The following is a 24,685-nucleotide window of genomic DNA, read 5'->3' as shown; positions in this document are numbered from 1 at the left end:
CAGGTGTGGGGGTGGAACTTGTGAGCAGTGCCTCTCTTGACGGTGGCTTGATCGGGTCACAGGAGGGCACTCTGGCCCCCAATACATTTAAAGCAGTCTTATACAACAACATCTGGATGGCCACAGGCTCCTCATCCCTGTTTCCATCCGGGAAAGCAAAAGCACTGTTGCAGTTTAAAAGCGCTACTGGATAAAATCAGGCACGTGTTCAAGAGCAGATGTGGCCTACTGGAACTGCCCAGTTTTCGATGGGATACTGTCCCTGCACACACACACACACACACACACACAGTCCACAGCAAGGTGCCCACTGGGTCACTTATACAAGGCATCTTCACTTGGTTGCAAGTGGTCAAAAGCCAGGTGCAAAATACGCCTGGCTAATTTCGAACACTGCTTATACCACTTAAAAAAGAGTCCTGGCTTCCCCTCAAAGAATCCTGGGAACTGAAATTCATTAAGGATGCTTCAGAGACCCCTATTCCACTCACAGAGCTACAGGTCCAAAAGTTCCTTGGGATGAGGGATTGATTGATAAATCACTCTGAGAATTATGGGTCTCTGCTAGGAATAACAACTCTCAGTGCCCTTAACAAACTACAGCTCCCATGATTCTTGGGGTGGGGTTGGGGGAGCCATGATCCTTAAGGTGATATAATACTGCTTTAAATGTATAGGGCAGAAGGTCTTAGGGTCAACCCCTGGCATCTCCAGTCAGAACTAGGAAAGGCCGCTGCCTGAAATTCCAGAGAGCTGCTGCCAGTCAGTGTGAAAAGTACTAAGCCAGGTGGACCTGCATTGCTGGGGGTTGGACTAGAAGACCCTTCCAGCTCTACAATTCGATGATTCTATGACCACTGGGTCAGATTTGGCATAAGGCAGCTTCCTATGTTCCTTGAGTTCTTGGCATAATGGCTGTGCAGAAACAGCAATGCTCTAATCCCGGTGCTATTTCTTTCCGTTTAGATTAAAATCACCCACAAAAGCCAAGTGCCGATGTTACTGGGACCTCCCCAAAAGAGCAGCTTCTTCTTCCTGAGGAGGAGGAACCGAACTCGAGACTAATCTGCAACCAAGCAAAAGAACAATCTTCAGAAGCAGCAGCTCTCCATTCCGGTGGCAGTCAACCGCACAGGGGGAAAGCCTATGGAAAGAAACCTTCATCTCTTCAGATCTCCTGGCTTCTGAATCTGCTTTGGAAACATCGGTCTGGAGGCAGCATTATGAACTCTTAGTGGAAAATAACAGGGTTGGCATTCGGCAGCCAAACTGAAATAGCGGTGTGGGTTTGTATATACATGCACACATAGCCACATTCTCTAAATATCATTGGCAGGGATAACACTAACATTGATGGTTCAGGGGGATTTTTCTCCTCCACGGCACCACAGTCTAAGGAGGAGAAACTCTCAAAACTGCTCTGGTTGGACTGTGGCGAGAGTTGGGGACTGTTCTGAGGAGAGCTGTTCTAGGCAGCCATGAATTGCACAGCCCTGTCTGAAAGCAAACAAACAGACATGGAAAACGGCATGTCTGACGTAGCCCTGCAGATGGGATGTGGGATCTTTTCCATTTATTTGGACTCTTTAGAACCCCAGAAGCTGCTGATAAAACACCAAACTTGGCAAAGAATCTGAGCTTCACTTATTTATTTTTTTAAAGGTATGTCAGAAGACTTTTGGCATCTCGCTGTGCTGCCCTCTTGGGTCACCAAATCCTACACATGATAAGAAATGTTCTTTATTTATTTTTTCCTTAGCTTAGGGGAGGGGAGAAACACTGGGGGAGATATTATCCACCACCCCCAAACTCTTGCAACAGCAGTGTCTTTTGCTAGCTTGGTTCTAATTTTATTTTATTTTTTTAAGCAGAAGCTGGTTAGGCGTTCCATTTCAGAGGCTTATGAATGCAGAAAGCAGAGATTGCCAAGTGAGGAAACCAGAAAGAGTGAAGTTGACAATAAAAAGGCAGGAGCCTTTTTTGGCAGTAGAAAGCAAACTCAGGGTACTATAAATGTATGAATAACAAGTCAGTTTGGTCTGTGATGATGATGACAACCTCACCAACTTGAGGATCCTTTCAGCTTAGATGTAGGCCACGCTTCTCTCTGTTAATTTTTTTGTATTCTCCTTTCAGTTCTGGATGCTTTTCTTTTCTTCTGTCTGACCACATCTGACACATGTGAACATGTTTTTAAGTTTTCTCTGGCAGCACTCATTGAGAGCTCCGCCAGAACTCACTCTCGTCATGGGACTGACTTTAGTCCAGTGGCAAAAAATTGCAAATCAAGTGCTGGATGTGTTACAATGGCCTAAACATGCGGCAAGGATTGAACCCCCAAACCAAGAGCAAACTCCATGGTTGGCATTGGAATGTCATTAAAGGCCGGCTTGGTCCCATGATGAAATGTAAGCAAACACAGAGGTCATCCTAAAGAGCTAATGTTTCCCACCCACCCCAATGTATTTGTTCCTGTAACAGAACAGCACAGAAGAGAACTCTGAAAAACTCACAAAGAGGGGAGATTAAAATGGCTCTATGTTTCAATATGAATTGAATAGCCAGGTTAGCTGCTATTCTTCCGTGCTCTAACTCTTTTAACTGCATAGACTGTGAGTCAAATGTTGAATTGTCCAAAAGCAAAACTTGGCAGTCAAGCCACATTGGGTTTGGATCCACCAGTAGCCCACATGCCACCTTGGTGCAATTCCTATTTTTTCTTCAAGAGAGGCATCCATGAACAGCTTGAATAGCCTGTAACATAACTCCTCTTCAAAGCAGACCAGTCATTGGCAAATGGGCCTATGAAAGAGTGTTTTTATTACATCATCCAAGGAAAAGAGTCTGAACCAGGCGGTGTTCTTAATGTAACCTTCTTCTGTGTGAGATAGCTTTGCAGGATTTTGTTTGGGTGGCTCTTTGCCCTGGTTTGAAGCTGCTCAGGGTCAGCAAGTACTGTATGTCTCATTCACATTTAACCGCAGGAGAATAAGGAAGTGTTAACTGGCTCTCCTTGTTGGCTGACAGGACCACGTGGAAGGCTCGCCTCTGCATATCTGAAAGAAAGGAATGCAATCTTTGATTTATTCTTTGAACGTGGAAAAAGCTAGTGGCACAATTCCAAATATTATGCCTATTTATTTTACTGCTTAAATAATGAGGAAGGGTGTTCTCAGCTAATGTAATTCTTTCTAGATGAAGTCACTTGGCTTCACCTAGAACAAACCCTGCCTAACACTCTCAATAAGCTAGGAAATCTGGTGGAGACCTTGGCATCCATGACAACATGACTGTATTTTCATAGATAACTGCGTTGCAGTCACAAACACCACAGTGTTACATTTGGGACCCATTCAGATGATAGCATTTATCTGAGAAAGAAGCGAAAGGTAGAACAAACTGTGGTGGCTGTGCAGGTTTGTTCTTACAGCTGGAAATTGAGGAATCTCCCCAAAGATGGATATTTTGGCTTTGTGGTCTCAGGAATGATTACTGCGTTACCTCTTTAGGGCTGCATGACAGCTGCTTTCACAGAGGGACCATTTACACTCAACAACCGAAGTCTCCATGAGCTGCTTATTTTTGTGGGGCAGAAGATACCCCATTGGCTATCAGCTACATTATCCTACCCCTTCTCCCTTCCCAAAGCTCCCTTTCCTTCCTGCTCAACTCACCTGTCTCTGAACGTTTTTGCATCACAATATCTTTGTCTCTTTTCTTTTCTGTATTCTGCTTCTTTTGGGGGGTTTTGGTTCAATGCTGCAAATATAGCTTGTTCTCTGTTTTCTCAAATACAATTATCTCCTGCCATTGAATTGATCTTTGGCTTGGCTTGGTTTGGGTTTAATTGACTGTACAGCAAAGAACAAAGGAAAATAATTTCTCCAGAAGCCAGCAGATAGAAGCTCAGGATTCTTGAGTTGCCAAGGAGAAAAACAACACAGCACAAATTCTGTCCCCCTTGGGGATTTCCATGCAGTTGCAACCAGATCTTATCCCACTTTATAAATCTGGTGCAAAATAAAGAAGAGGCAAGTGTTAAGTACTAGGCATTTCTGTCTTCCCCAATCTGGTACCCTCCAGATACTCTGGACTGTAACTGACCATTGTCCTGACCATCATCCCTGACCATTGTCCATGCTAAGCTATACTGCAGTCCAAAATACATGGAGAGCACCAACTTGGGGGAGTCTGAAATAGATTCTTAACAATAAAGGTAGTAAGATACTAACTGAGAAAACTAAATGCAATGGGCCAGGATTCTTTACATTGAAAATATTAGTTTCTCCCTCTCTGAAATATGAGGACATGCCAATGCCACAAATTTAAGCTGGTTTGCTAATGAGTCCCTTCCTCAGGGAACTATCATTCTATGAAGAGGACCAGTAGCAGAATTCTCAGGCCCCTAACAAAAACTATAATTCTTATCATTTGTTGGGGGAAAGTCATAACAATTAAACTGGCATAAAGCACAACTATGAAACTGGTGTTTGTAGACACGCTGTGAGTGATTTGATTCAGGACTAACAAGCTGGCTTACTGATGAACTAAATATCTTGTTTCTTATAGGACTGTTCAACTGATAAAATTGCACTGGTTTAATTATAACCAAATCCACCTTCTTACAAGGATTACTGGTATCTGGATTTGAAATAATTCTGGAAAACCATCAGTGGCTCAATTGTTAAAATGGAGCAGGAAAACAATCACAGAAGGAAGGAGTTAGTAAATAAATGTTTAAAAAAAATCCTTAACCATACAGGCAGCATAGAAGTAGCTGAGATTTGCAAAGAAAAGAAATCAAGTGCTCAGAATGAGTTATGGGCAACCAAAGGCACATTTAAAATGAACAAATTCTCATAAGGAAAGCAGCTGGGCTAAATTCATATCTTAAAATCAGATATTAACAAAGGTGGGTGGAGATTAGGTAAGAATAGGAAATAGATTCTCTTCCAGACTAGCAAAATGAGATTCTGAGGGTCCTGGAGAAAATGACAATCGAATGGTTCAGGGGACAAGAATACCTAATTGCATTTGCCAGATTTCATGCCTAAGTACTCACTAACATTTATCAGTTGTTCGGCTTTAAACAACTGACTGCCACAATTATTTTGGGCCAAATAGTGCTTTGCTGTCAGGTGTGACTGAGGCTTTGCTACATTTCTGAAATGTCAAAGCATCACAGAGATGCCTGGTGATTAAGAAGGAAGTAGGAAGGTGCTGTACTTTCAGGGGGCTAATAGCAAAGTTAGCTCCAATGGCATGGAAGACAGCAGCCTTGCTGAAGCTAATACATCTAATTTTAGATGCCTTTAGAAAATACAGTGGTACCTCGGTTTAAGTATACAATTGGTTCCGGAAGTCTGTACTTAACCTGAAGCAAACTTTCCCATTGAAAGTAATGGAAAGTGGATTAATCTGTTCCAGACGGGTCCGCGGAGTACTCAACCTGAAGCGTACTTAACCCGAGGTATGAGTGTCATTGGTTCTGGAAGTCCGTACTTAACCTGAAGCGTACTTAACCTGAAGCGAACTTTCCCATTGAAAGTAATGGAAAGTGGATTAATCCATTCCGGATGGGTCCGCGGAGTACTTAAACTGAAAGTACTCAAACCGAGGCGTACTTAAACCGAGGTATGACTGTATAACAATGAGCTGGATTGCATGCAGTGTAACCCTAAGTCAAACCATGGCTTAGCTTGAACACACAAGCATGAGGGCTGCTGGAGAGATCACAGCAGCTCCACTCCTCTCATGGTCCTCCTGCTGCTGAGCTAAGCCATAGTTTGTCTGAGAGTGTACTTTGAACCCCAGGCTCATGGTTTGTCTTCTCCAGACAAACCACAAACTAAACACAAGAACAACCTTCAGTTGCCCCTCATGTTTAGTCTGGAGTGACACAAACCACAAACCTGGGATCGGATGGCACTAAGCCAAACCATAGCTAAGCTCACGGCAGTACAGGAGGAGGAGTTACAAAGAGGCCACCATCTCCTCTCTGGGAACTTGCACATTCACACTAAGCCACTGTTGACAGTTTCACTTAATATTAATCAGGGCAGCCAAAAACAAAGTAGCATTTTTAGTGTTTCCCATTCAGTAACAAAAATAATAATAACATAATCTAAAAACCACAATGTACAATATACCAGCCAGGCTAGACATCACCTCTTATTTGATACCATAATACAAATAAATTTAGAAAGGATATCCTGTATATCACTGGAAACATTCTGGAGAGCAGCCCACAAGAGGCATGAAATGACATGCTTGGAAGTAAGTCCTACTGGAATCAATGAGACTTACTCCCACCTAAACATATACAGGATGCAGATGACAACCCAATCCTAAATCTGGTGCACTTAATGTGAAAATGAACATTTATGATCAGGCTGCTCTGGGACAGTAGGCAAGCCAAGATAAAGATTCAGATGCTTAAAAAATAATAATAATGTCCAATTCCTATAGTATAGAAAGGTTGCTGAGATGGCTTATAAAAAAAGGGTTAAGAAACAATACATTGTTTGCCCTCCAAAAATCCACCCTCCCATACAGGGAGAGAAAAATAGCCAGAGGGCAGACATTGAATGAAGGAGAGATACTTAAACAGCAGAAATGGTTGCAGAGCATCAGAGCAGCTTTAAAACCCAAATGATCTGGCCACACTCAAGAATCCCATAATTTAAAATAATCCTTGCCTTCCACTCAGTGCCAAGTATAACTTGGCAAATTGAAGGCTTTAACATGCTCTTTTATTAGTACACAGCTCTAGAGGCATCTCAACAGTAAGCAGCAAGCTAAAGACATTTGAACAAAACATGAACTAGCAAAACCTTGCAGCAGTATGTTTAAGTCAGGGAGCAGCTAGGTTTTGGTAATCAGAACAATCTGGGATAGTGTCATTTTCTGTCATCCTCCCACCCCAAAGCGTATTAGTGGATAGAGCAATCTTGGCGAGCAAAACATTCTGCAGTGTCCACTCATCCCCTCTGCAGCCCCAAGAAACAGGTTGCTGCTCATTTTTTTTATAGAAAGGAAGCTGAAGATGAAAGATAAGACAAGCCTGGGAACCCACAGCTTCCGGTCACTCTGCAAACCTCAAGGGACTTGCTCCGTGGTGGCACCCCAGTTTTTGAATGCCTTCCCTAAAGAGGTATACCTGCCGCCTACTTTACAATCCTTCTTGTACTAGGTTAAGGCCACAGCCCTAACCCCACTTACATGGTAGTAAACTTCATTGAATCCAATGAGGGACTTACTTCTGTTCTGAGTAAACGTGGTGAGGATTGTAGCCTAAAATAATCCCTTGGAAGGGTTCCTTAATTGGAGGTATTTAAGCGGAGGTTGGATTATCATCTGTCACTGATGCTTTAGTTGAGATTCCCGCATTGCAGGGGGTTGGACTAGATCAGGCACCCCCAAACTTCGGCCCTCCAGATGTTTTGGACTACAATTCCCATCATCTCTGACCACTGGTCCTCTTAGCTAGAGATCATGGGAGTTGTAGGCCAAAACATCTGGAGGGCCGCAGTTTGGGGGTGCCTGCACTAGATCATTGTTTCCCAGCCTTGGGTCTCCAGCTGTTTTCGGACTCCGTTTTGAAGAAGGGTTATATAGATATGCTTTGAAATTAATATAATATGCCTTTAAATCTCCCAGCGTGGCAAGAGACATCCTGCCGGTTCCCTTGCCAACTCTGTCATCTGCTCCTCCCTTTCTTTCTGTGAGGCATACCTGGCGCTCTGATCAATTACAGGAAGCAGGGGAGAGGGTGGATGAAAGAGCTAGGAGGGAACAGGCAAGAGGAGCCATAGCTGGCTTACCTCCTCTTGCAGCACTTGGAAGTTGAAAGGGGGTTGAATATTTCACACTCCACCTGCCTCATATAGAACCATTTGATTTTCTTTTTCCTGTGCTTAGATCTAAGTCAGATATGGGGAATGTGTGACCCACTGGCCCTTGGAGTCCAGCTGCTATCGGCTTTAGCCAGCATGGCCATGGCCAGGGATGAAGGGAATTGCAGGTTAAACCACAGAGCCTAGGGCTTGCCAATCAGAAGTTCAGCGGTTCGAATCCCCACGTTGTTCGGTCCCAGCTCCTGCCCACCTAGCAGTTCGAAAGCATGCAGTGCAAGTAGATAAATAGGAACCGCTCTGGCGGGAAGGCAAACAGTGTTTCTTTACCTTCAAGATCCCTAAGCAGGCACGTGCCACATTCATAAGCTGGTCTTTCACTTATTTTTTTGCCTCACAAAGGCAAATTTAGTATATGGAATCATCATTTATGAGCTCATTAGTGTGAGAGAGCTTTGGACAGGGGTTTTTTTCTTCCTTTTCCATTTCATTCTTTCTTTACTAGAACTGTTAACCGCTGGAAATTCTGGCTCATATCAGAATGGCAACTCTTTGTACAACAGCCCTGCCCCTTGTATGGCTGTAGCTTACTGTGGTTTATCCCTGAACTGGGGTTATGTCTTTTAGCACTCGCATGGTAGGCAGAAGTGGGTCTGGTGGAGTGGTTTCCATCACTGCATCTCTGTGCTGCAAAGGAGTGTGGCCGTAAGACTTCTGCCTCTCTCCTGCAGGAGGCAACAACCTGTCCTGTTCACTCTGCAGGCCTGAGGGAGCTGAGGCAGAAGCAGCAGGAGCCCAGTTTGCCTTTTGCATTGTCAAGAGAGCAACTGATGTGAACTCCAGCTGTGGGGTTTTTATTCCAGGTGATGACTCATTAGCCCAGCTTGATCTCCAGCCCAGGCAGAGTATACAGGCTGACAGCCAGACAAAGCAGCGTTTATTTGTGAATGTCGCAAATGCCTTCTGCATACAGCCAGTGCCCAATTCACAGAGAGCTCCTCTAGGGCCGTTGGGGGGCGGCGGGGTGCTGTGCTGGCTTCTCCAGTGACATTAGCAGCTTGCTTTATTTTGCGTGGCAGGCAGTTTGTGGGCTTAGCGCTTTGCAGAAAAGCAGGCCAAACTCCCTGCTCACTGGGGTAAGGTGCTATTTACTCTCCTGCATTTACATCAGTGTAGATTGAACTTTGGCCAAGGAATCTGGGGGTCTGGAACTGGAACCTTTTGCATAAAGTAAAGGCAATTTCAGTAAGCAACCTTGTGATACTCCAGCATCTGCACCATGTCTGTTCCTTGCTTATCTCTCTTTCTGTCACTCTGTACATTCAACTTTTTTTCCTCCTCCCATTCTCAATCTGCACATCTACAATAGTTTCCTCTCCCATCCCTGATCTTTCTGCCCCTCAGAAGTGTATTTTGGGATATTGCATAAAAGATAGATTCTGGGGGAATGTAGCTTGCTGAACAGCCATCCAGGATGAAACGTTGAGTCAAATTATTTGCTGTGCTCGGCTTCTCCATGTAGTGAAGGACTGTGCCAGAGCTTTCGATCTCTTGTCAGTTTAGTGGGCTGCTTCCTTAGGCCTGGTCATCATCTTGCAAAATACCACCACCACCACTGCACAAAATGGCTCGATGCACCACTTTGGCACCTAAGGAATTGCTGCCCAGTTAAGACAATTCCACTCCAAAGAAATGCAGTCCATTCATATGGTGGTGCTAGAAGTCGGCTCACAATCCACATTCATCACATAATGACCGTTGATGAAACCAATATTTGCATATATGAATGAAACATGAGCCTTTACAAATTAATCAAATTAATCCCTGCAGCGAGAACATTTGCACCGTCCAATTCCACCTCAAATGCAACATTTCTAGGTGGAGACACTTCACACGTTCAGCTGAGTCACCAGGTGTTGGGTAATCCAGTTTTGAGAAACTGAATTATATGTGTGCATGCCTGAAACAATCCAACATATATAAAGTATGGAAGCAGTTCCTCTGGTTTTTGGTGGGGTTTTCTTTTTGGTGGAGTGCTGTTAGTGTCATTTATGGGATTGCTTAATTCCTAAGGGTCCATCCCACTGCTACGCACCCGCCACCTACAATGCTTTTATTCGGGAATCATGGCCTTACTGTTGAAATCCATGCCGACGAGGAATGTAGTAAACTGCTTTTATCAAGTCTGACTATTGGTTCATCCACCTGAGTACTGCCTGCACTGGCAGGCAGCAGCCCTCCAGGGTTTCCCAACCCTGCCTGGAGATGCTGGGGATCGAACCAGGGACATTCTGCATGCAAAGCATGGGCTCTACCATTGAGCTACAGCCCATCCCTCAATGACACGACCATCCTTGCTCCTGTCACTCTCGCTATCTGGTGGATGAAGTTGCTCTGTCCCAGTTCGGTTCATGCTCAGAAACCTTCTGACAAAACAACACAGCAGCCCCGCAATATAAATTCAGCATATGACAACACCAAACCACAAGCAAAACTCCCAATTGAAAACACAACATTTGCCTCTGTTGCAGAAGCTACCAGACTAAACTGCACTTCACTAGCATCTCACTAACCAATCTTAGGAGACTCTCAGTGCAGCCAGAGAGAGGACCAGGTACGTAATGGGGCAAAATGGGCATCTCTCCATTTAGGCTGTAATCAATGCACACCTCCCGCCTAGTGTATTGTGTGAATACGGGCAGCTAGAGTTAATCCTGTTCCTCACCATGAAATGTACTGTATATCCTCCTGAGCATGACTGCTCTTCCTCCTTTCCCATGGATCTCGATGTAGTTCCCTGCATGGAATTGTGTGAATTCGTAATGTAGCTCATGTTTATATGTAAATCCTAACCGATGTGGTTTTACATCAAATAAAATGACAATGAAGTAATGGCTAGTTCTGGAACGACTTTTGATTGAGAGCACCAGGTGGGGTATCATCTACTGCCATTTTCCAGGCACAATAGCGTGGCCATGCTAATGTCTCGTGTGCCTGAAAATAAGCATCCTGTGCCCGGATTGCAGTAGTTCTCCAAGAAACTTTCTGACTGTTCAGTGTTCAAGGGCAACACAACTGCAATGAGTAGAAAGGAGGACCTAAAAAAGCAAGGGCACCTTCTGCAAAACAGGCCATAGCTAGCCCAGGTGCCAGAAAACAGCAGCATCAAAACAAACGGTGATGACAAAACAGAGGAGAACCCCAGTCGTAGGCACAGAGTAGGATGGTGTAAGAATAAAAATGACACTTGATGTGCTCAACCACATTTACAGTTGCCCATCATTCAAGTAGCCATTGGTTATAAGTCATTAGGGGGCCAATGGCAACCTCAGACTCTCTGTCTTCTTATATTGGTGTTGGTGTTGCACACATGCACCACTTTATTGGCGTAATTGTAATACAACCCAGCCACAGCAGAGTCCTTGTCTCCAGGCTAACATTACATTGTCTGTCTTGGGAAAGTGCTCATCATAAAAAACCCATTGCCACAATCAAGCCCGTAATACCAGCTGCAGTCAACAGCAACTTCAGTCCAAACCAAAATGAAATATGAGGCTCCTCTCGCAGGCAATTGGCAAAATACACACTCTAACCAAGGTTGTGGGAGTTTCTTCACTTTTAGCTGGTCTGTTCTTGAAGACCACATGTTGGATCTACCAGGTCATTCATTCACAGTTTATTGGAACATAGTCAGGCCACTGGTCTATCTAACTATGTATTGCCCGCTAATCATTCATGACCATTGGCCATGGTGGCCGATGGGGAATCCAATAACATCTGGAGGGTTCTGAATTGGCTTCCCCTGGATATGCCAACCTGAACAGAGCTATGAGCTCTTGCTTCTAGCCCCGACAGCTAAGGGAGACTTTAGATCACCTGCTTTCCTTGAAACTGGGTGAAGGGCATTGGACTGTCATTTGTCCTGTAAATAACAAATTCTGGATAGGAAGCATTTTGCCCTTGAGCTCCCATGTCTTCTACGCGTACCTGGCCCATCTCCAGCTATGACAAAGTCATGAAACAATTGTTGGGATGCTGTAGAAGAAGGGGACTTCCAATCATTTCATTCTCTTCATATTTTGGAAGTCCAACAAAAAAGCAAGCCCAGTTGTAGCAGTGACGGAACATTTCCATTCATTTTGTTTAAGGAGCATTTAATTTTAAAATAAAAAAGACTGATTTATGTCATTGTAGCCGGTATAAATCAAACCTCCTGGTTTATAAATAATCAGCTTCTTTCCCCTCCCCATCACCCTCCATCCCAGGAGAACAAAAAATAAAAGGCAGCAGCAGGCAAGCTCACGTGTCTCCCAAACCAAAGAAAAACTCCATGTGAAAGGTATTGTGTTAAATTTAGAGCCTATGGTTGTTGGGGTTGGTGTTTTTTTAGAATGGGTTATATTTAGTCAAATTTATTCTACCCTCTCTCCAGCAGAGCTTCAGTGGAAAAGTATAATGTAGAAGGCAAAGTATGACTTCTTCAAACAGTTTCTTCCATCAAACCAGCTAATAAAACAGGCTTTGTCGAGGCTGCAGAACCACCATTCCATGGGTCCACCACTTAGCCTTAGAAATGATTTTATACCCTAAAAATTGCACAGACTGGACCTCATTTTAGAGGCTCAGCCTTAATTATATCCTCCTGGCCACTTGCCAGAACAGATGGGTCCAAAACTCCCCCCCCCAAAAAAAACACCTCAAACCCATTGGAACTGTTCAAGCTGTCCGTGTGATGTGTCATAGCATCTGCACATGTGCTAAGGAGGCCCAGAGGTCAGCTGCATGCATGGTCCATGAATGTATTACCAGACCCACATGTGTTCAATACATATGACTCCCCCCCCCCCCGGAATTCTGGGGACTGTAGTTTGTTAATGGTGCTGGAAATAGTAGCTTTGTGCGGGTGAGACTATAGTTCCCAGGGTTCTTTGGAGGAAGTAATATGCTTAAAATGTGCATTGAATATGTTTTAAATGTATATAATATGGATCTGGAGTTATTGGGGTGGATATTGTGTCTACATATTCACACACCATAACAACACCTTGCAAAGAATACTGCCCATTTAAACCATAATAAATCTTCCCAAGAGTTACTCAAGAAAGTCCTGAAAGGAAGGCAGAAAAGAAGACGCCCAGGCCAGGGAGTTCATAACCATCATCTCCTGAAGGTGGCCTCAGAGAAAGTTCGGGGCTCCCTGCCACCTTCCTGACACAGGGATGGACAAATCCATCTCTGTTTGATCTGCATCGTTTTTGTGTTTGATTATTCATAAATCTGTTCTGTCCCATTCCTGCACATTTGTTTACAGAAAGCATATGCAGTGATGTGCATTTTTGGCATGTGTTAATCCAAGAGATGTGAATTAGTTCAGTTCACTTAAAACACAGACCAAATTATTTTTTCTTCAATTATATCCTGGGGCTACTAAAGAAAGACTTGTGTGCCTTGAGAGAAGGCTGGCAAGAAGAAGTACAGGCCAGGGAGTTTGTCATTGCCTTCTGAAATCAGTGTGAGATAACACAGTCCTGTATCTTGAGCCATTTGTTTGTTTTTATATTTTTCAACTGCAAACCGCTTTGGCAAACAAGCGGTATATAAATACAATGAATGAATGAATGAATGAATGAATATCTCTCATGTGGTTCTATGTTAGTCCTCCAATTTTGCCATGGTGCCTACAGACAGCATAAAGCACAAGTAGCCAATGCAATGTCCTAAATATGTTGAGGGACTCCAACTCCCATCAGCATGGCCAATGCTCAGGGGGAATGGGAACTGGAGTCCAATGACACCTGGCTTTCCATGGTTCCTTCCCAAAGATGCCAGGGCTCTGTTGCTATCAGCATACAAACCTCTCCCTGTCACCCCACCAAAATGTGGGATATCAAACCAACAATGCATGTTTGCTAGATAGGCACATGATAGGAGCTGAAGGTCACAGAGTTTTCCTGTAAGTTTGCTAGAGAGAACTCTGAGAGATGCTCCCACTGTGCCCTGACCCGGGGAGGGCATAGCAAATATATACAGTGGTGGAGCTTCATGTTCCGGCACCGGGGTCGGAGAGCAGGCGGGGGCGTGGCTTACACATGTCCCAGGGGGCATGGCGTGCTGCCCGCAGGGGCGTGGCACCCAGCACGGGGGGGGGGGAGCCACAATGGCACCCCACCGGGATCATGGCGCCAGGGGTGGTGCACGGCCAGTTGATATATATACCAGTATTCTGGGTGAGTAAATGTTATTTTTACCTTTTACAAGATTGTTTGTGGGATTTAAAAAGGGAGAAAGTACCAGGAGAATCCAGTCTGCCTTAAAGCATCCTGTATTACTAAAATTAAAAAGCTAAAACTAGCCTATCTAAACTCTGCTGAATTCACAAACGTGAGGAAAGAATGATAATATCTAATAAATATATCCTCTCCTAGTATCTATACCAGGCATCCCCAAACTTCGGCCCTCCAGATGTTTTGAACTACAATTCCCATCTTCCCCGACCATTGGTCCTGTTAGCTAGGGATCATGGGAGCTGTAGGCCAAAACATCTGGAGGGCCGCAGTTTGGGGATGCCTGATCTATACCTATTCCTACACAAAGCCTCTAAGTAGCCCAGCAAGTACAGTAGAGTTTGCCCAGGAACTGATCCCAGGACCTCTTGAACCCTAAGTGACCATCATGCCCCTAGACTAGCAAGCTCAGCTTGCCTTATGCTCTCATTCCTGACCTTAAAAAAGGATAAGAGTATTCTGTCTCCCTGCAATGCAAGTGGCAATTCCAAATTCCACACTAGAACTTAGTTTCACACCAGAAATGAGTGTGTGTGTGTGTGTGTGTATGTGTGTTCTTAGGGAAATATGTGAATTAAAGATAATCCTCGCTAGGAAAAAGATAAAGTAACTCTCTCAGCAAGGAGAAAGTGAAACCTCGCAACAAGCTGCTCTGCTTCCTCTTGCAACCCGCTTGTCTGTCTGAAACAGTAACTGACGCCAAAGCATGACTTGGAAGCACTCACTGGCCTGGACCCAAGTGTTCCCACAAGTTTAATTACATTGCTATCAGTTGAACAATTCATAGGAGCATGTTAAGATCAGAACAACTCAACGGGTTGTGAATTGGTAGTGTTTTTATAAGCCACTAGAGCAGCCTTTGCCAATGCAGTGCCCTGCAGATGTTTTGGACTACAACTTCCATCAGCCCCAGTCCCATCAGCCCCTGCCCATCTGCAGGGCATCACAATGGCAAAGGCTGAATCAGTGAGATAGTGGGGAAATGTGTGGAAGTGAAATGGAGTGGGTCAGCTGGTGAGGCCCAGCCCCAGACCAAGTTTGACTTCTCTTTTTCCTGCTGGCTTTGTCCCACTTTTCTGTCCTCTGCTTACTCAGACCTACTCTTGCAAGCCCTCTTTCCTCTTTCCCATGCCACAGTCTGCATCTGCTGCCACTGCTGCTGCCTCTACTTCTGCATGAACTTCAGGCCCATGCCACCTCGACTTCCCTTTTCCCTCACACTGTTTCTTTGCTTACTCGCCTGCTGCTGCCATGTGCACCCTATCCTGCATCTCCCTCTTAAGGCTACCTGCATTGCCCAACAAACCTTCTGAGATGTTCTGTGCCAGTGCCTTAGAATCACCCTCCCAGTGTCACTGGGGAAAGTGGCTCCCTTCAGTGGCGGAGCTTCATGCTCCGGGGGGGGGGCAGAGAGCAGGCAGGGGCGTGGCGCGCTGCCCACAGGGACGTGGCACTCAGCGCAGGCGGGAAACAGCCACATGGCACCCCACCAGGATGAAGAAGAGTTTGGATTTGATATCCCGCTTTATCACTACCCCAAGGAGTCTCAAAGCACCTAACATACTCCTTTTCCTTCCTCCCCCACAACAGACACCCTGTGAGGTGGTGGGGCTGAGAGACTTCAGAGAAGTGTGACTAGCCCAAGGTCACCCAGCAGCTGCATGTGGAGGAGCGGAGACGCGAACCCGGTTCCCCAGATTACGAGTCTACCGCTCTTAACCACTACACCACACTGGCTCTCTGCCGGGGGCGGTGTGCTCCCTCTGCTCCCCTCTTCCTCCGCCAGTGGCTCCCTCCCCACTTTAGAACTGAGTTTAGGGCCCTAGAAGATCTCACATGAGCAAACTGAAATTCAGGCAGTCTGGGGGACATATTGACTTGCTGACTAGTTGTGCTAGATATATATGCTACCTCCAGGATTAGAGGTGCTGCCTTCATGGGCAACCTTTAGCCATCTGTTTGGCTATTGTGAGGAACAGGATGCTGGACTAGTCCTTCATCGGATCCTGCAGGGTGCTTCTTGTTTTCTCAACCTGTAAGAATAGTGTCTCTGATTGGGTGCAGCCCAAAAGCACACTTAGAGCAGCAGTAGAGAAGCTGCTTTGCACATGGGGGGTCTAGTTTAATCCCTGGCATCTCCAAGCATGGGCATAGCCAAGGGGGCAGGCAGCTGTCCCCCCTAAATCCATCAAAATCAATAAAAATCAAAGGTTCTGCCCCCCCAACAAAAACCATGGCTACGCCCATGTCTCCCAAGTCCCAAAGGAGTCCCAAAAATGCCAGTCAGTGTAGACAGTCCTGAGCTAGGAGGGCCAGTGGTCTGACTTGGTTAAGGCAGCTTTCAAGCAAGTAAACAGGCACAGGGCACTGTAGCTACAATGCACCTCTATACCTCTTTACTCATAGGGAAGACCCCACATCATGACAGGTTAAGTGTGTACACACTGGATTGCAGCCTGAGGCTATTCCAGAAGTCCCAGGAAGGACTCGCAGCAGTTTCTGCAGCCGGATCCTATCGCACTTCTCTTGTGAGTTAAGCATTACTGGTCTACTAATGCGCGCATTGGGCTGAAATGTTAACAGGCTTTGCACTGTTTGTAACGAAAAATGCGGTCGTTGGATTAATGCCCCAGATGAAAGGTCAGAAGATTTTGTTCCTGCCATTTCCCCCTTGCAGCTGAATGAACAGGGCACTGCTGGGGGCACGGTGTTTTCTTCACGATGGCCCTGATTTCTGGTGGGGGTGGTAATAAGAATGAAGTTCAGGTGCCAAAATCGAGGGTGATCTGCTAGCTATGGCGATATTTCTTACTCCGGCCGCCGCCGAGCTGGCCGGTTGTTGTGAGATGATTTTGCGTGCGGCCGCGAGGCGAAAAAGAAGAAGAAGGCGGCGGCACGGGACTGTGGGCAGCCAAGGAGCGTTCACTTCGTAACGGAGCTGGCAAAAACAGACACTCTGCCGCCGAGCTGCGCGTTCCCTTTAAATCCCTCCCCGCGCCTCTGCCTCGCCCTCGGAACGCGACCATTCTTTCTTTTCCTTTTTTTATGAATGAAAACGCTCCTCGAAAAAGTATGTAAATCAAGGCCGCCTTGATTGGCTATATTTCCCTAGAGGAAAAAAACAGGCAGTTCATCGTTGCGAGGAGGCGGGCTTAGAACGCACTGCTGGGCCACCGCAGCCATTCAGGACCGGGAGGCGTTGCAACATCCGAGCGCCATTGGGTGCGTGGTAGGGTAAACAAGCTGAGACTGACAACCTCTGGCGGGGCCGTGGGCCAATGGGGACGGGGCGGGGCGGGCTCTGGAGGCCGCTCGGGGGCTCCGGCGGCAGCCCGAGGAAGAACCAGGGCTTCTAGCGAATGCACAGCAGCCCGCTAGTTCTATGGCCAGGTGAGGAGGGGCGAAGGCGACTCAGCCTCCGGGGACTGGGGTAGGGATCGGGGCCGGGGGTCCTGAGCGGTGGGGTGCTGGGAGTTGTGGGATCGGCTGGGCGGCCTGAGGAGGAGGCTGGCGGGGGCGCAGGTGTTCGGGGGTGCAAAGTAATGTTGGGGGGGGTTGTGTTTGGATAAGCTTGGGATGCCGTGACTGAGATGCAGGCAGTGATCCGGTCTGCTGGAGCCTGGGGTAAGCAATTGGCTGGATCTCAGGTGCGGGAGGGGGCAGGTCTGGGGGCTGCAAAAGAGTGCCGGGCGGGAGGAGAAGCTACGGCGTAGCTTTTCCGAGGGAAGGCTGCACAGCCGCGCCGCCACAGGCTGCAGCAGGCACTGGCTAGGTCGAGAGGCGGTTGCTGCTGGTGGGTTTTTTTTTGTGAATGTGGGCGATTTTATGAATGGAGCTGGTTTTGTGTGAATGAAGCCTTGAGTGCGGGGGCGGGGGCTGCGTCTCCTCGCGGCGTTCTGCACAGGGCTGTAGGGGTGGGGGCGCCTCTGAAGGCGTTTCGTGAATGGAGCGAGCTGGGAAGTGCGTGCCTTGTTTTTGTGAATGGGGCCCTACGCCGGGGATCTCGTTACACTCTACCTGCTCTTGTTGCTTGCTCTGCCATTCATAAAACTTAAGCCAGATTTGCACACGGGGGAGGGGATGCTAATTGTATTGTTTGGCTGCGTTAAAGGCTTTTCCTAGGGGCACGGGGGGGGGGGTTGGAGGAAGGCGAATAGCAGCGGCCAGATAGAAAAGCGAATTTAGTACGCGCGACGTGTTTTTAAATATGTTGCTTCCAATCGCCGTTTTTGCCATTTTTTTGCTCTGAATCGACGGGGCAAGTTCGGAAAGGAATATATTTGTGTCCGCGGTGATATTTAGGAACAGTTTGCAACAGTTGGTCAGCTAGGCTGGATAAATAAGTTAATAAGCGATCTCGCTACCACCACCTTTCTCGTCTCTCTCCCCCCCCCCCCGCCAACCCCATGTTATGAAACGCACTCACTCAAGTTTGTTTTTTTTAAGACCACAGATTCTGTATTTTTGAGAGGAGTTCGTTGAAAAAAACTGCTTCTTTTAAACAGGCCATAAATCTCTCGTGTTTAAACTTCACGGTGAATTTACTTAAGGGATGACTGAAAACTGCCCTTTGCTTAGCAGATTTCTTGAAGATATATGGGCTGTTCAAAGAGCAGCAAAAGTTGCATCAGCAGAACAAGGGACCAAGCAGTTTTCCATTTTGTGCTGGGGCTTATGTCAACCTAACATGGATATTTATTGCAGTGTGTTTTTAAGCTTTCGAGTAAATTATCCGAGATTTCCTTGGCAATCAAAGGTTTAGATCAGCAAAAAAAAAATAAGCTACTTCAAACAAGGCTTGAATGGCTACAGTACTAAGCACCGTTTCTGGTAGCATTGAAATCAAGAGAAGTTTTCGGTTTGCATTGGTTAGGCATAAGTTAAAAGAGCACTGGCTCTCTGTAACCTAGAGGAGTTGCATGCAGATAATTATCATCTCCAGAAAGCCAAGCTGTTTCACTAACTCCAGTCGACTTTCCTGTGCACTTGTTGCTATTTATATTTTATCTTTCGACCATGTAGGGAGAAAATGTACTCCGAGCCATGTGATCTCTGACTTATAATCCATGCCGTTCTCCCTATGTTTGTTCTTAAGCGGTTGTAATTCGCATTTAGTGATGTCACTACTGTTTCCATAGTAACTCTGTGACATCATGGATTAAAGGTTGGGGCTTTGGTGTATTGATTTAAAAAGAGCAGCAACTTAATGAATGGATATCATAGCAACTAGCTAGAGAGGGGGGGTAATACTATAATTTGTCTTCCTCTCTCCCCCATGTTTAATGTATGTTAACTAAGCACAAAAGATAAGCCTCAAAGCTTGCAGAACATGCTCGTGTGCTGTTAGAGATGGTCTCTTCAGGTGCCTTAAAGGCAGAACATTGTCTGATTCCTCTGTATTTCTCTTCTCCCTTCCAGCCTGAAATCTGCCAGAACTAGATTCTGAAAACGCTTCTCACCCTGGAATTACTCAATGCTAAAAACGTTCGAGGAAATATTAAAGAATTTGCAAGCACAATGGATGGTTTTTATGACCAGCAGGTCCCTTTCATGGTCCCTGGGGTAGGACTTGTCTTCATATTTTTAAATGTGGTTTTGTTTTCTTATCATGTGGTGCCCCCTGCTCTTTTGTACGAAAGTTCATGTTGCTTCTGCTGTTTTGTGTTTTTGAATGATTGCCCTTCATAGTCATATTTCTTTACTTCTACCAGAAACCTTGCACAGATGAATGTCGAGGCAGGCCAGTAAATGACAGAAAAAGGAAGTTTCAGGACACTGACTTGGCTCATGATTCTGAAGGTAGCGAAGAATTGCGTCCTTTTTTTTGTTGTTGATGTTTGAAAAAAGCATCTTTGAAACATCACCATTTTAAGCAGCATGTGTAAAAAGCATGTAAGCAGAAAAAAATACTCCATTTTTTGTTCTTATTTTCTTTCAGAATTGTTTCAGGATCTCAGCCAGTTGCAGGAGGCTTGGTTAGCTGAAGGTAAATCCTTGTTGATGTCACAATTCTGTGTCTCATTGCGCTTTGATAACCTATTGGCTATGATAATTGGTCAAGCTTGTCATTTCTATGGAAATTTATTTTATTTTTATTTTTATTTATTTTTTGCTATTTTGTAATGTATGACATTAATATTTATTTTGGCTTGTGAGCTCCTTTGTCTTTAGAGAAGGAAATGTAGGGTTTAATTTATTTATTAATTGGTGGAAAAAAACCTTGTTTTTCCCCTTTCTTTTTTCCCTTTCTTTTAGCCCAAGTTCCTGATGATGAACAGTTTGTCCCAGATTTCCAATCCGATAACTGTAAGTCATTCTCTTGTTCATTTGTCTACATGTTGTGAAATCTGTAGTGTCATTGCAAGATGTGTGACAGGTTTGAGTTGCTCCCTTGGTTTTTGCTTCTGTTAATTAAATGTAGCTCCAAAATGTATTTTTGCAAGTTTTTTGTCAAATCTATGGATCTTGACGAGAAGGGAGCAGACAGAAGGTGTGGACACTGGCTGTTGTGTTAACGGCACTGCTTTAATTGGCGGACTTAGGATATTTATTTGAGCATTTCTGGGGCTGCATATTAACCTTGATCTCTGCAGAACCCTTTCAAGCCCCCATGAATACTTCATAATGTAAGAGATATTAAAATCCATTTGACAGCAAGCACAAGAGCACTCTGTCTCTCACCAGCCCTGTGCCTTCCAATTCCCTCAATGACTTTTCTGGCTATTATAGCCGCAGCTATAGCGAAGCTGTGAAGGACAAAGCTTTGCTAGTGAAACTTGAGCAGCTTTAGGGAGCATTCGTCATTGGCAAGCCAGCAGCTCTGAGAAGGCAGCTAGAGCAGCCGTCCCTCTCACACTGCACCACCCCCAAAATGCTCCCTTACCTGCAGCATCTGAGAGCTCAGCACCTGGGCCTCTGCAGGCAGCAAGCTATTTAGGCACGCATGCTATATGCATATATATTTTTACTGTGATTTGGGGGCGTTAGAGGTTAAATAGAAGCAAGATTATGTTCTTAAAAGTCTAAAGTGGAAATGTCACTCCGCATCCACTCAGGGTGTATGTGTGTGTGTGTGTGTAGCTGTTCCGATTGCCACAGAATTTGAAGGGAAGAAAACATAGCCTGCAGTGGAACGGATTCTTGATTCAAACTCTGTCACAGCATGCAGTGGTGTATCTTGTGCTACAGTAAATGCATGTTAATTATTGCCCTTTGATTACTTTGAAGTAAGTGGGAAGCTTGCCATGAAAGCTTCCTCAGACTGGTTGGTTGGTTGGGTGTGTGTGTGTGTGTGTGTTTTCTTTCCTCCTCATCCTTCTCCTCCTCCCTGAGATGAAAGGCAGCCTGGAGTAAGAAATTTTCTCTGTGTGTTGACATTCTAACCCAACCCTTCCAGTTCTCCTGCTCGGAGCAGTATAAACTGCAGTCGGGCTGTGTGGGAGGAGATGTTGTTGGCAGAGGCCCTCTCTCATTCTCTCTCTCTCTCTCTCTCTCTGCAAGCTTTTACGGTTCAAGAGCCTGAAGGATTGTGGGGAAAACAAAATGTCTTCTCCAGAGTTCTGGGCCTCCGCAGCAAACCTTTGTGAGAGGTATTAGGAGTTCTGTTTGGGTTAAGAAGCCTTTTCCTTCTGGCCTGAGCATTCTCGATGTATTCTGTGTTTGTGGTGAGCAGGTCGATGGCAGGAGGGGATTCTCAATGGAAGCTGTTTATATATCAATGAGTAGCTTCCTGCCTGGAATGGATCTAGTAATGCCAAATTTATATCTTACTGGAACCATGTGTCTGTAGGGGAGACAGGCTTCCCTTCTGACCTGCTAGTGAAACTGATTGCCAGAGGTTGGAGAGAGGATTGTGCCCTGTGTAATATAGCAGAAGGGCTAAATTCTGAGCAAAGGTGAGAAGACATATCGCTGAAACCTGCTAAAGTTCCCAAAGAGTGAGGGGATCTCCAATATTTACTTTTTTAAAAGGTGGAAAGATCATATGGGGCCCAGAATCTGCAAAGTGAAGCTCTGTGGCCTTTGAGAGGCTCAGTAATGCGGTTTGCTGTATAACACCAGAATAGCTGTATGAATAGATGAATAAAGAAAAATGAACGGGGCATCTTTTGCACTTGAAAGAATTTCTGGAGCTCTTGCTTAATATGTCATAGATGGATGTGTGATGATTCATGGTTTGCATTATTACTGTGGTTTCTGGCACAGAAATCAACTGCTGCATGAGTAACATGCTAATCCTAAACACCCTTAACTTGAGTTCCGTTTAAAATTGGTGCCACTTGGTGCCAAGTAAATGAGTTTAGAATTGGGGCTGTTAAGGATACAGTTGGTGCTGTTTTGCCTCAAAATGTTTGCTTGGAATGTGTGGTCTTGGAATTAGGACCAGTCCTATGTATTTTAATTTGGGTGGTGGTGGTGGGTTTTCATTTCTTCTTCTGCTTCCTATTATGTGATTACATGAATGCATTCACTTGAGTACTCTTGTGGGTGGCACTTAGAAAAGCTAATTCTTTTGCAAGGTCTATAGAAAGCACAATATGTCTGCACACATCTCTGACTCTGTTTTGACTCTAGTTTTCTAAGAATGGCACTGTGACAAGCTTTAGGCTAAGGTGCCTGTTTCCTATTACTTGTTGGTCTTACTGTCCTATTTTTATTTTTCTACTATTTCTTCCGCTTTAATGAGGGACTCTTCCAGATGTTGGGTGGCATCCAATGCTGTCTGCCCACTTGCGTAATGAGACTTTTGGTTTCTCTTTGCTCGCCCGCCCACGTGCTCCCGAAATCTACTCTGAAGGTTTGGGGGTTGCTAGGGGGAGGAGAGTAAGGAGAAGCCCCACAGCACAAGAGGATGCCTGCTCACACTACCTTGGATCTCACCCACTGTGTTTTTCAGACAATTGTTAGTTTGTTGAGCAGGCTCCAGGTGGCTTTCCTCTATGGTAACGGTTCTGTTTTGGTGAGAGAGACTAATTCCCTTGGCTGGCCAATTACATAATGGTTAGCTCTCTCTGTGTTTGTGTGTGTCACCTCTGACATCGCCAGTGGACAACTCTCTTCCCTTATCCACACATCCTCTCCTGTGACAATTTAAAAATGCTTTTTTTACATTTTAAAATGTGGACTACTTTGGACAACTGATTGAAAAAGTGAGACGTGCAATAAAAAGAACAAAGAAATGAAGAAAACTTCAATGTTTTTTAAAGGAAAAGTGAGATATATACATACATGAATTGTAACTTGCCCAGGGATAATATGAGGGAGATGAGGTTAAACATAGAGTTAATACATAAAATATTGATTAGAATAAATGATCCTCAACCCAAAAAAAGGTGTAGGAACACTTGGGTAGCCTCAACATGGGAACCCAGCCATAGCCTGCCATTTTGTCAACTTTTTCTTCTTCCTGTGGAGCAGTAAGGATGTATTTTCTCTTGAAGTAGCCTTCAATAACCCTGTGAAGGTTAAAAGGGTGAACAGTTACAACCTTCTTCCTGTAGGTTCCTGATAATGACTTGAATTATTAAACAGGCAACTACTTCCTGTGGCTAAGGATGGGTTTGTGGATAAAGACAAAGGGGCTGGGGGAGACAATAGTATTTCAAAGAGTTGATAACAGTCTTGAAGAGGGATTGCGGTTCCTAATGTATACACTTGAACTTGTTTTACTTTATGATTTATTGTGTTGCATCTGGACTTGCCTGCTATATTTAAGCTCCATTGCGGGTCTTAAGTTAGCCATCACTAACTTAGCCCTATCTTCTATGAATGGGTACTGGCCATGATGGCTTTGTACTACCTCCAGCGTCAAAGAGGCATATGTCTCTGAATACCAAGTTGCTGGGAATTACAAGTGGCAGAGAGGGCTGCTGTCCTCAGTGTTCGAAGCTCCCATTGTTTTCTGCTCATTTTGTGACAGGGAATTTCATCAGCGCAATCAGTTCCTGAGCTCTGGGCGCAGTACTGCTTCTAAGATTTCAGATTAAAACTGCAGAGTGGAAGGAAATGAGGACCTTTTACTGCCTCCCCACTTCTAGCTACAGTGGTACCTCTGGTTGCGAATAGGATCCATTCTGGAGCCCCGTTTGCAACATGAGCAGTACACAACCCGCGTCTGCGCACGTGCGGGTCACGATTCGGCGCTTCTGCGTGTGCGCATGGTGTCATTTGACGCTTCTGCGCATGCGCAAACTGCCGAACCTGGAAGTAACCCATTGCTTCCGGGTTTGGCGCATTCGTAACCCGTGTTGTACGCAACCCGGAGTATTCATATCCAGAGATATGACTGTACTCTCTGAAGACTGGAGAAGAGACCCTCTTAAGAATACAGTGGTACCTCGGTTTATGAACACAATTGGTTCCAGAAGACTGTTCATAAACTGAAGCGAACTTTCCCATTGAAAGTAATGGAAAGTGGATTAATCCGTTCCAGACGGGTCCACGGAGTACTCAACCTGAAGCGTACTTAACCCGAAGCTTAGGTGTAATTGGTTCTGGAAGTCTGTTCATAAACTGAAGCGTTCATAAACTGAAGCAAACTTTCCCATT

General features: G+C 45.2%; 2 protein-coding genes across 13 annotated transcripts in view; both read left to right on the top strand.

Moving 5' to 3' along the window:
• DGKG (diacylglycerol kinase gamma) overlaps window positions 1–10,745 on the top strand; it is a 180,592-nt gene extending 169,847 nt beyond the window's left edge. For all 10 annotated transcript variants that reach the window (XM_088670731.1, XM_088670736.1, XM_035132701.3 and 7 more), the window contains one exon: window positions 967–10,745. In XM_088670731.1, the coding sequence (XP_088526857.1) occupies window positions 967–1,065 (99 nt within the window). In that variant the 3' untranslated portion in view covers window positions 1,066–10,745. The remainder of the gene's footprint in view (window positions 1–966) is intronic.
• Window positions 10,746–17,422: 6,677 nt separating this feature from the next.
• The window catches only part of ETV5 (ETS variant transcription factor 5), a 41,397-nt gene continuing 34,134 nt past the window's right edge, over window positions 17,423–24,685 (top strand). Inside the window, exons 1-5 of one of the 3 annotated variants that reach the window (XM_035133187.3) lie at window positions 17,423–17,527; window positions 19,556–19,699; window positions 19,849–19,936; window positions 20,076–20,123; window positions 20,393–20,443. In XM_035133187.3, the coding sequence (XP_034989078.1) occupies window positions 19,655–19,699; window positions 19,849–19,936; window positions 20,076–20,123; window positions 20,393–20,443 (232 nt within the window). In that variant the 5' untranslated portion in view covers window positions 17,423–17,527; window positions 19,556–19,654. Of the gene's footprint in view, window positions 17,568–17,889; window positions 17,931–19,555; window positions 19,700–19,848; window positions 19,937–20,075; window positions 20,124–20,392; window positions 20,444–24,685 lie in introns of those variants that run through there. The other 2 variants (XM_088670729.1, XM_060274600.2) reach the window with 2 other exon arrangements.

The sequence above is a fragment of the Zootoca vivipara genome, chromosome 5 (genome assembly GCF_965207765.1).
Source record: "Zootoca vivipara chromosome 5, rZooViv2.hap1.1, whole genome shotgun sequence".
Taxonomy (NCBI): domain Eukaryota; kingdom Metazoa; phylum Chordata; class Lepidosauria; order Squamata; family Lacertidae; genus Zootoca; species Zootoca vivipara.
This window is presented reverse-complemented; position numbering and strand designations above follow the sequence as displayed.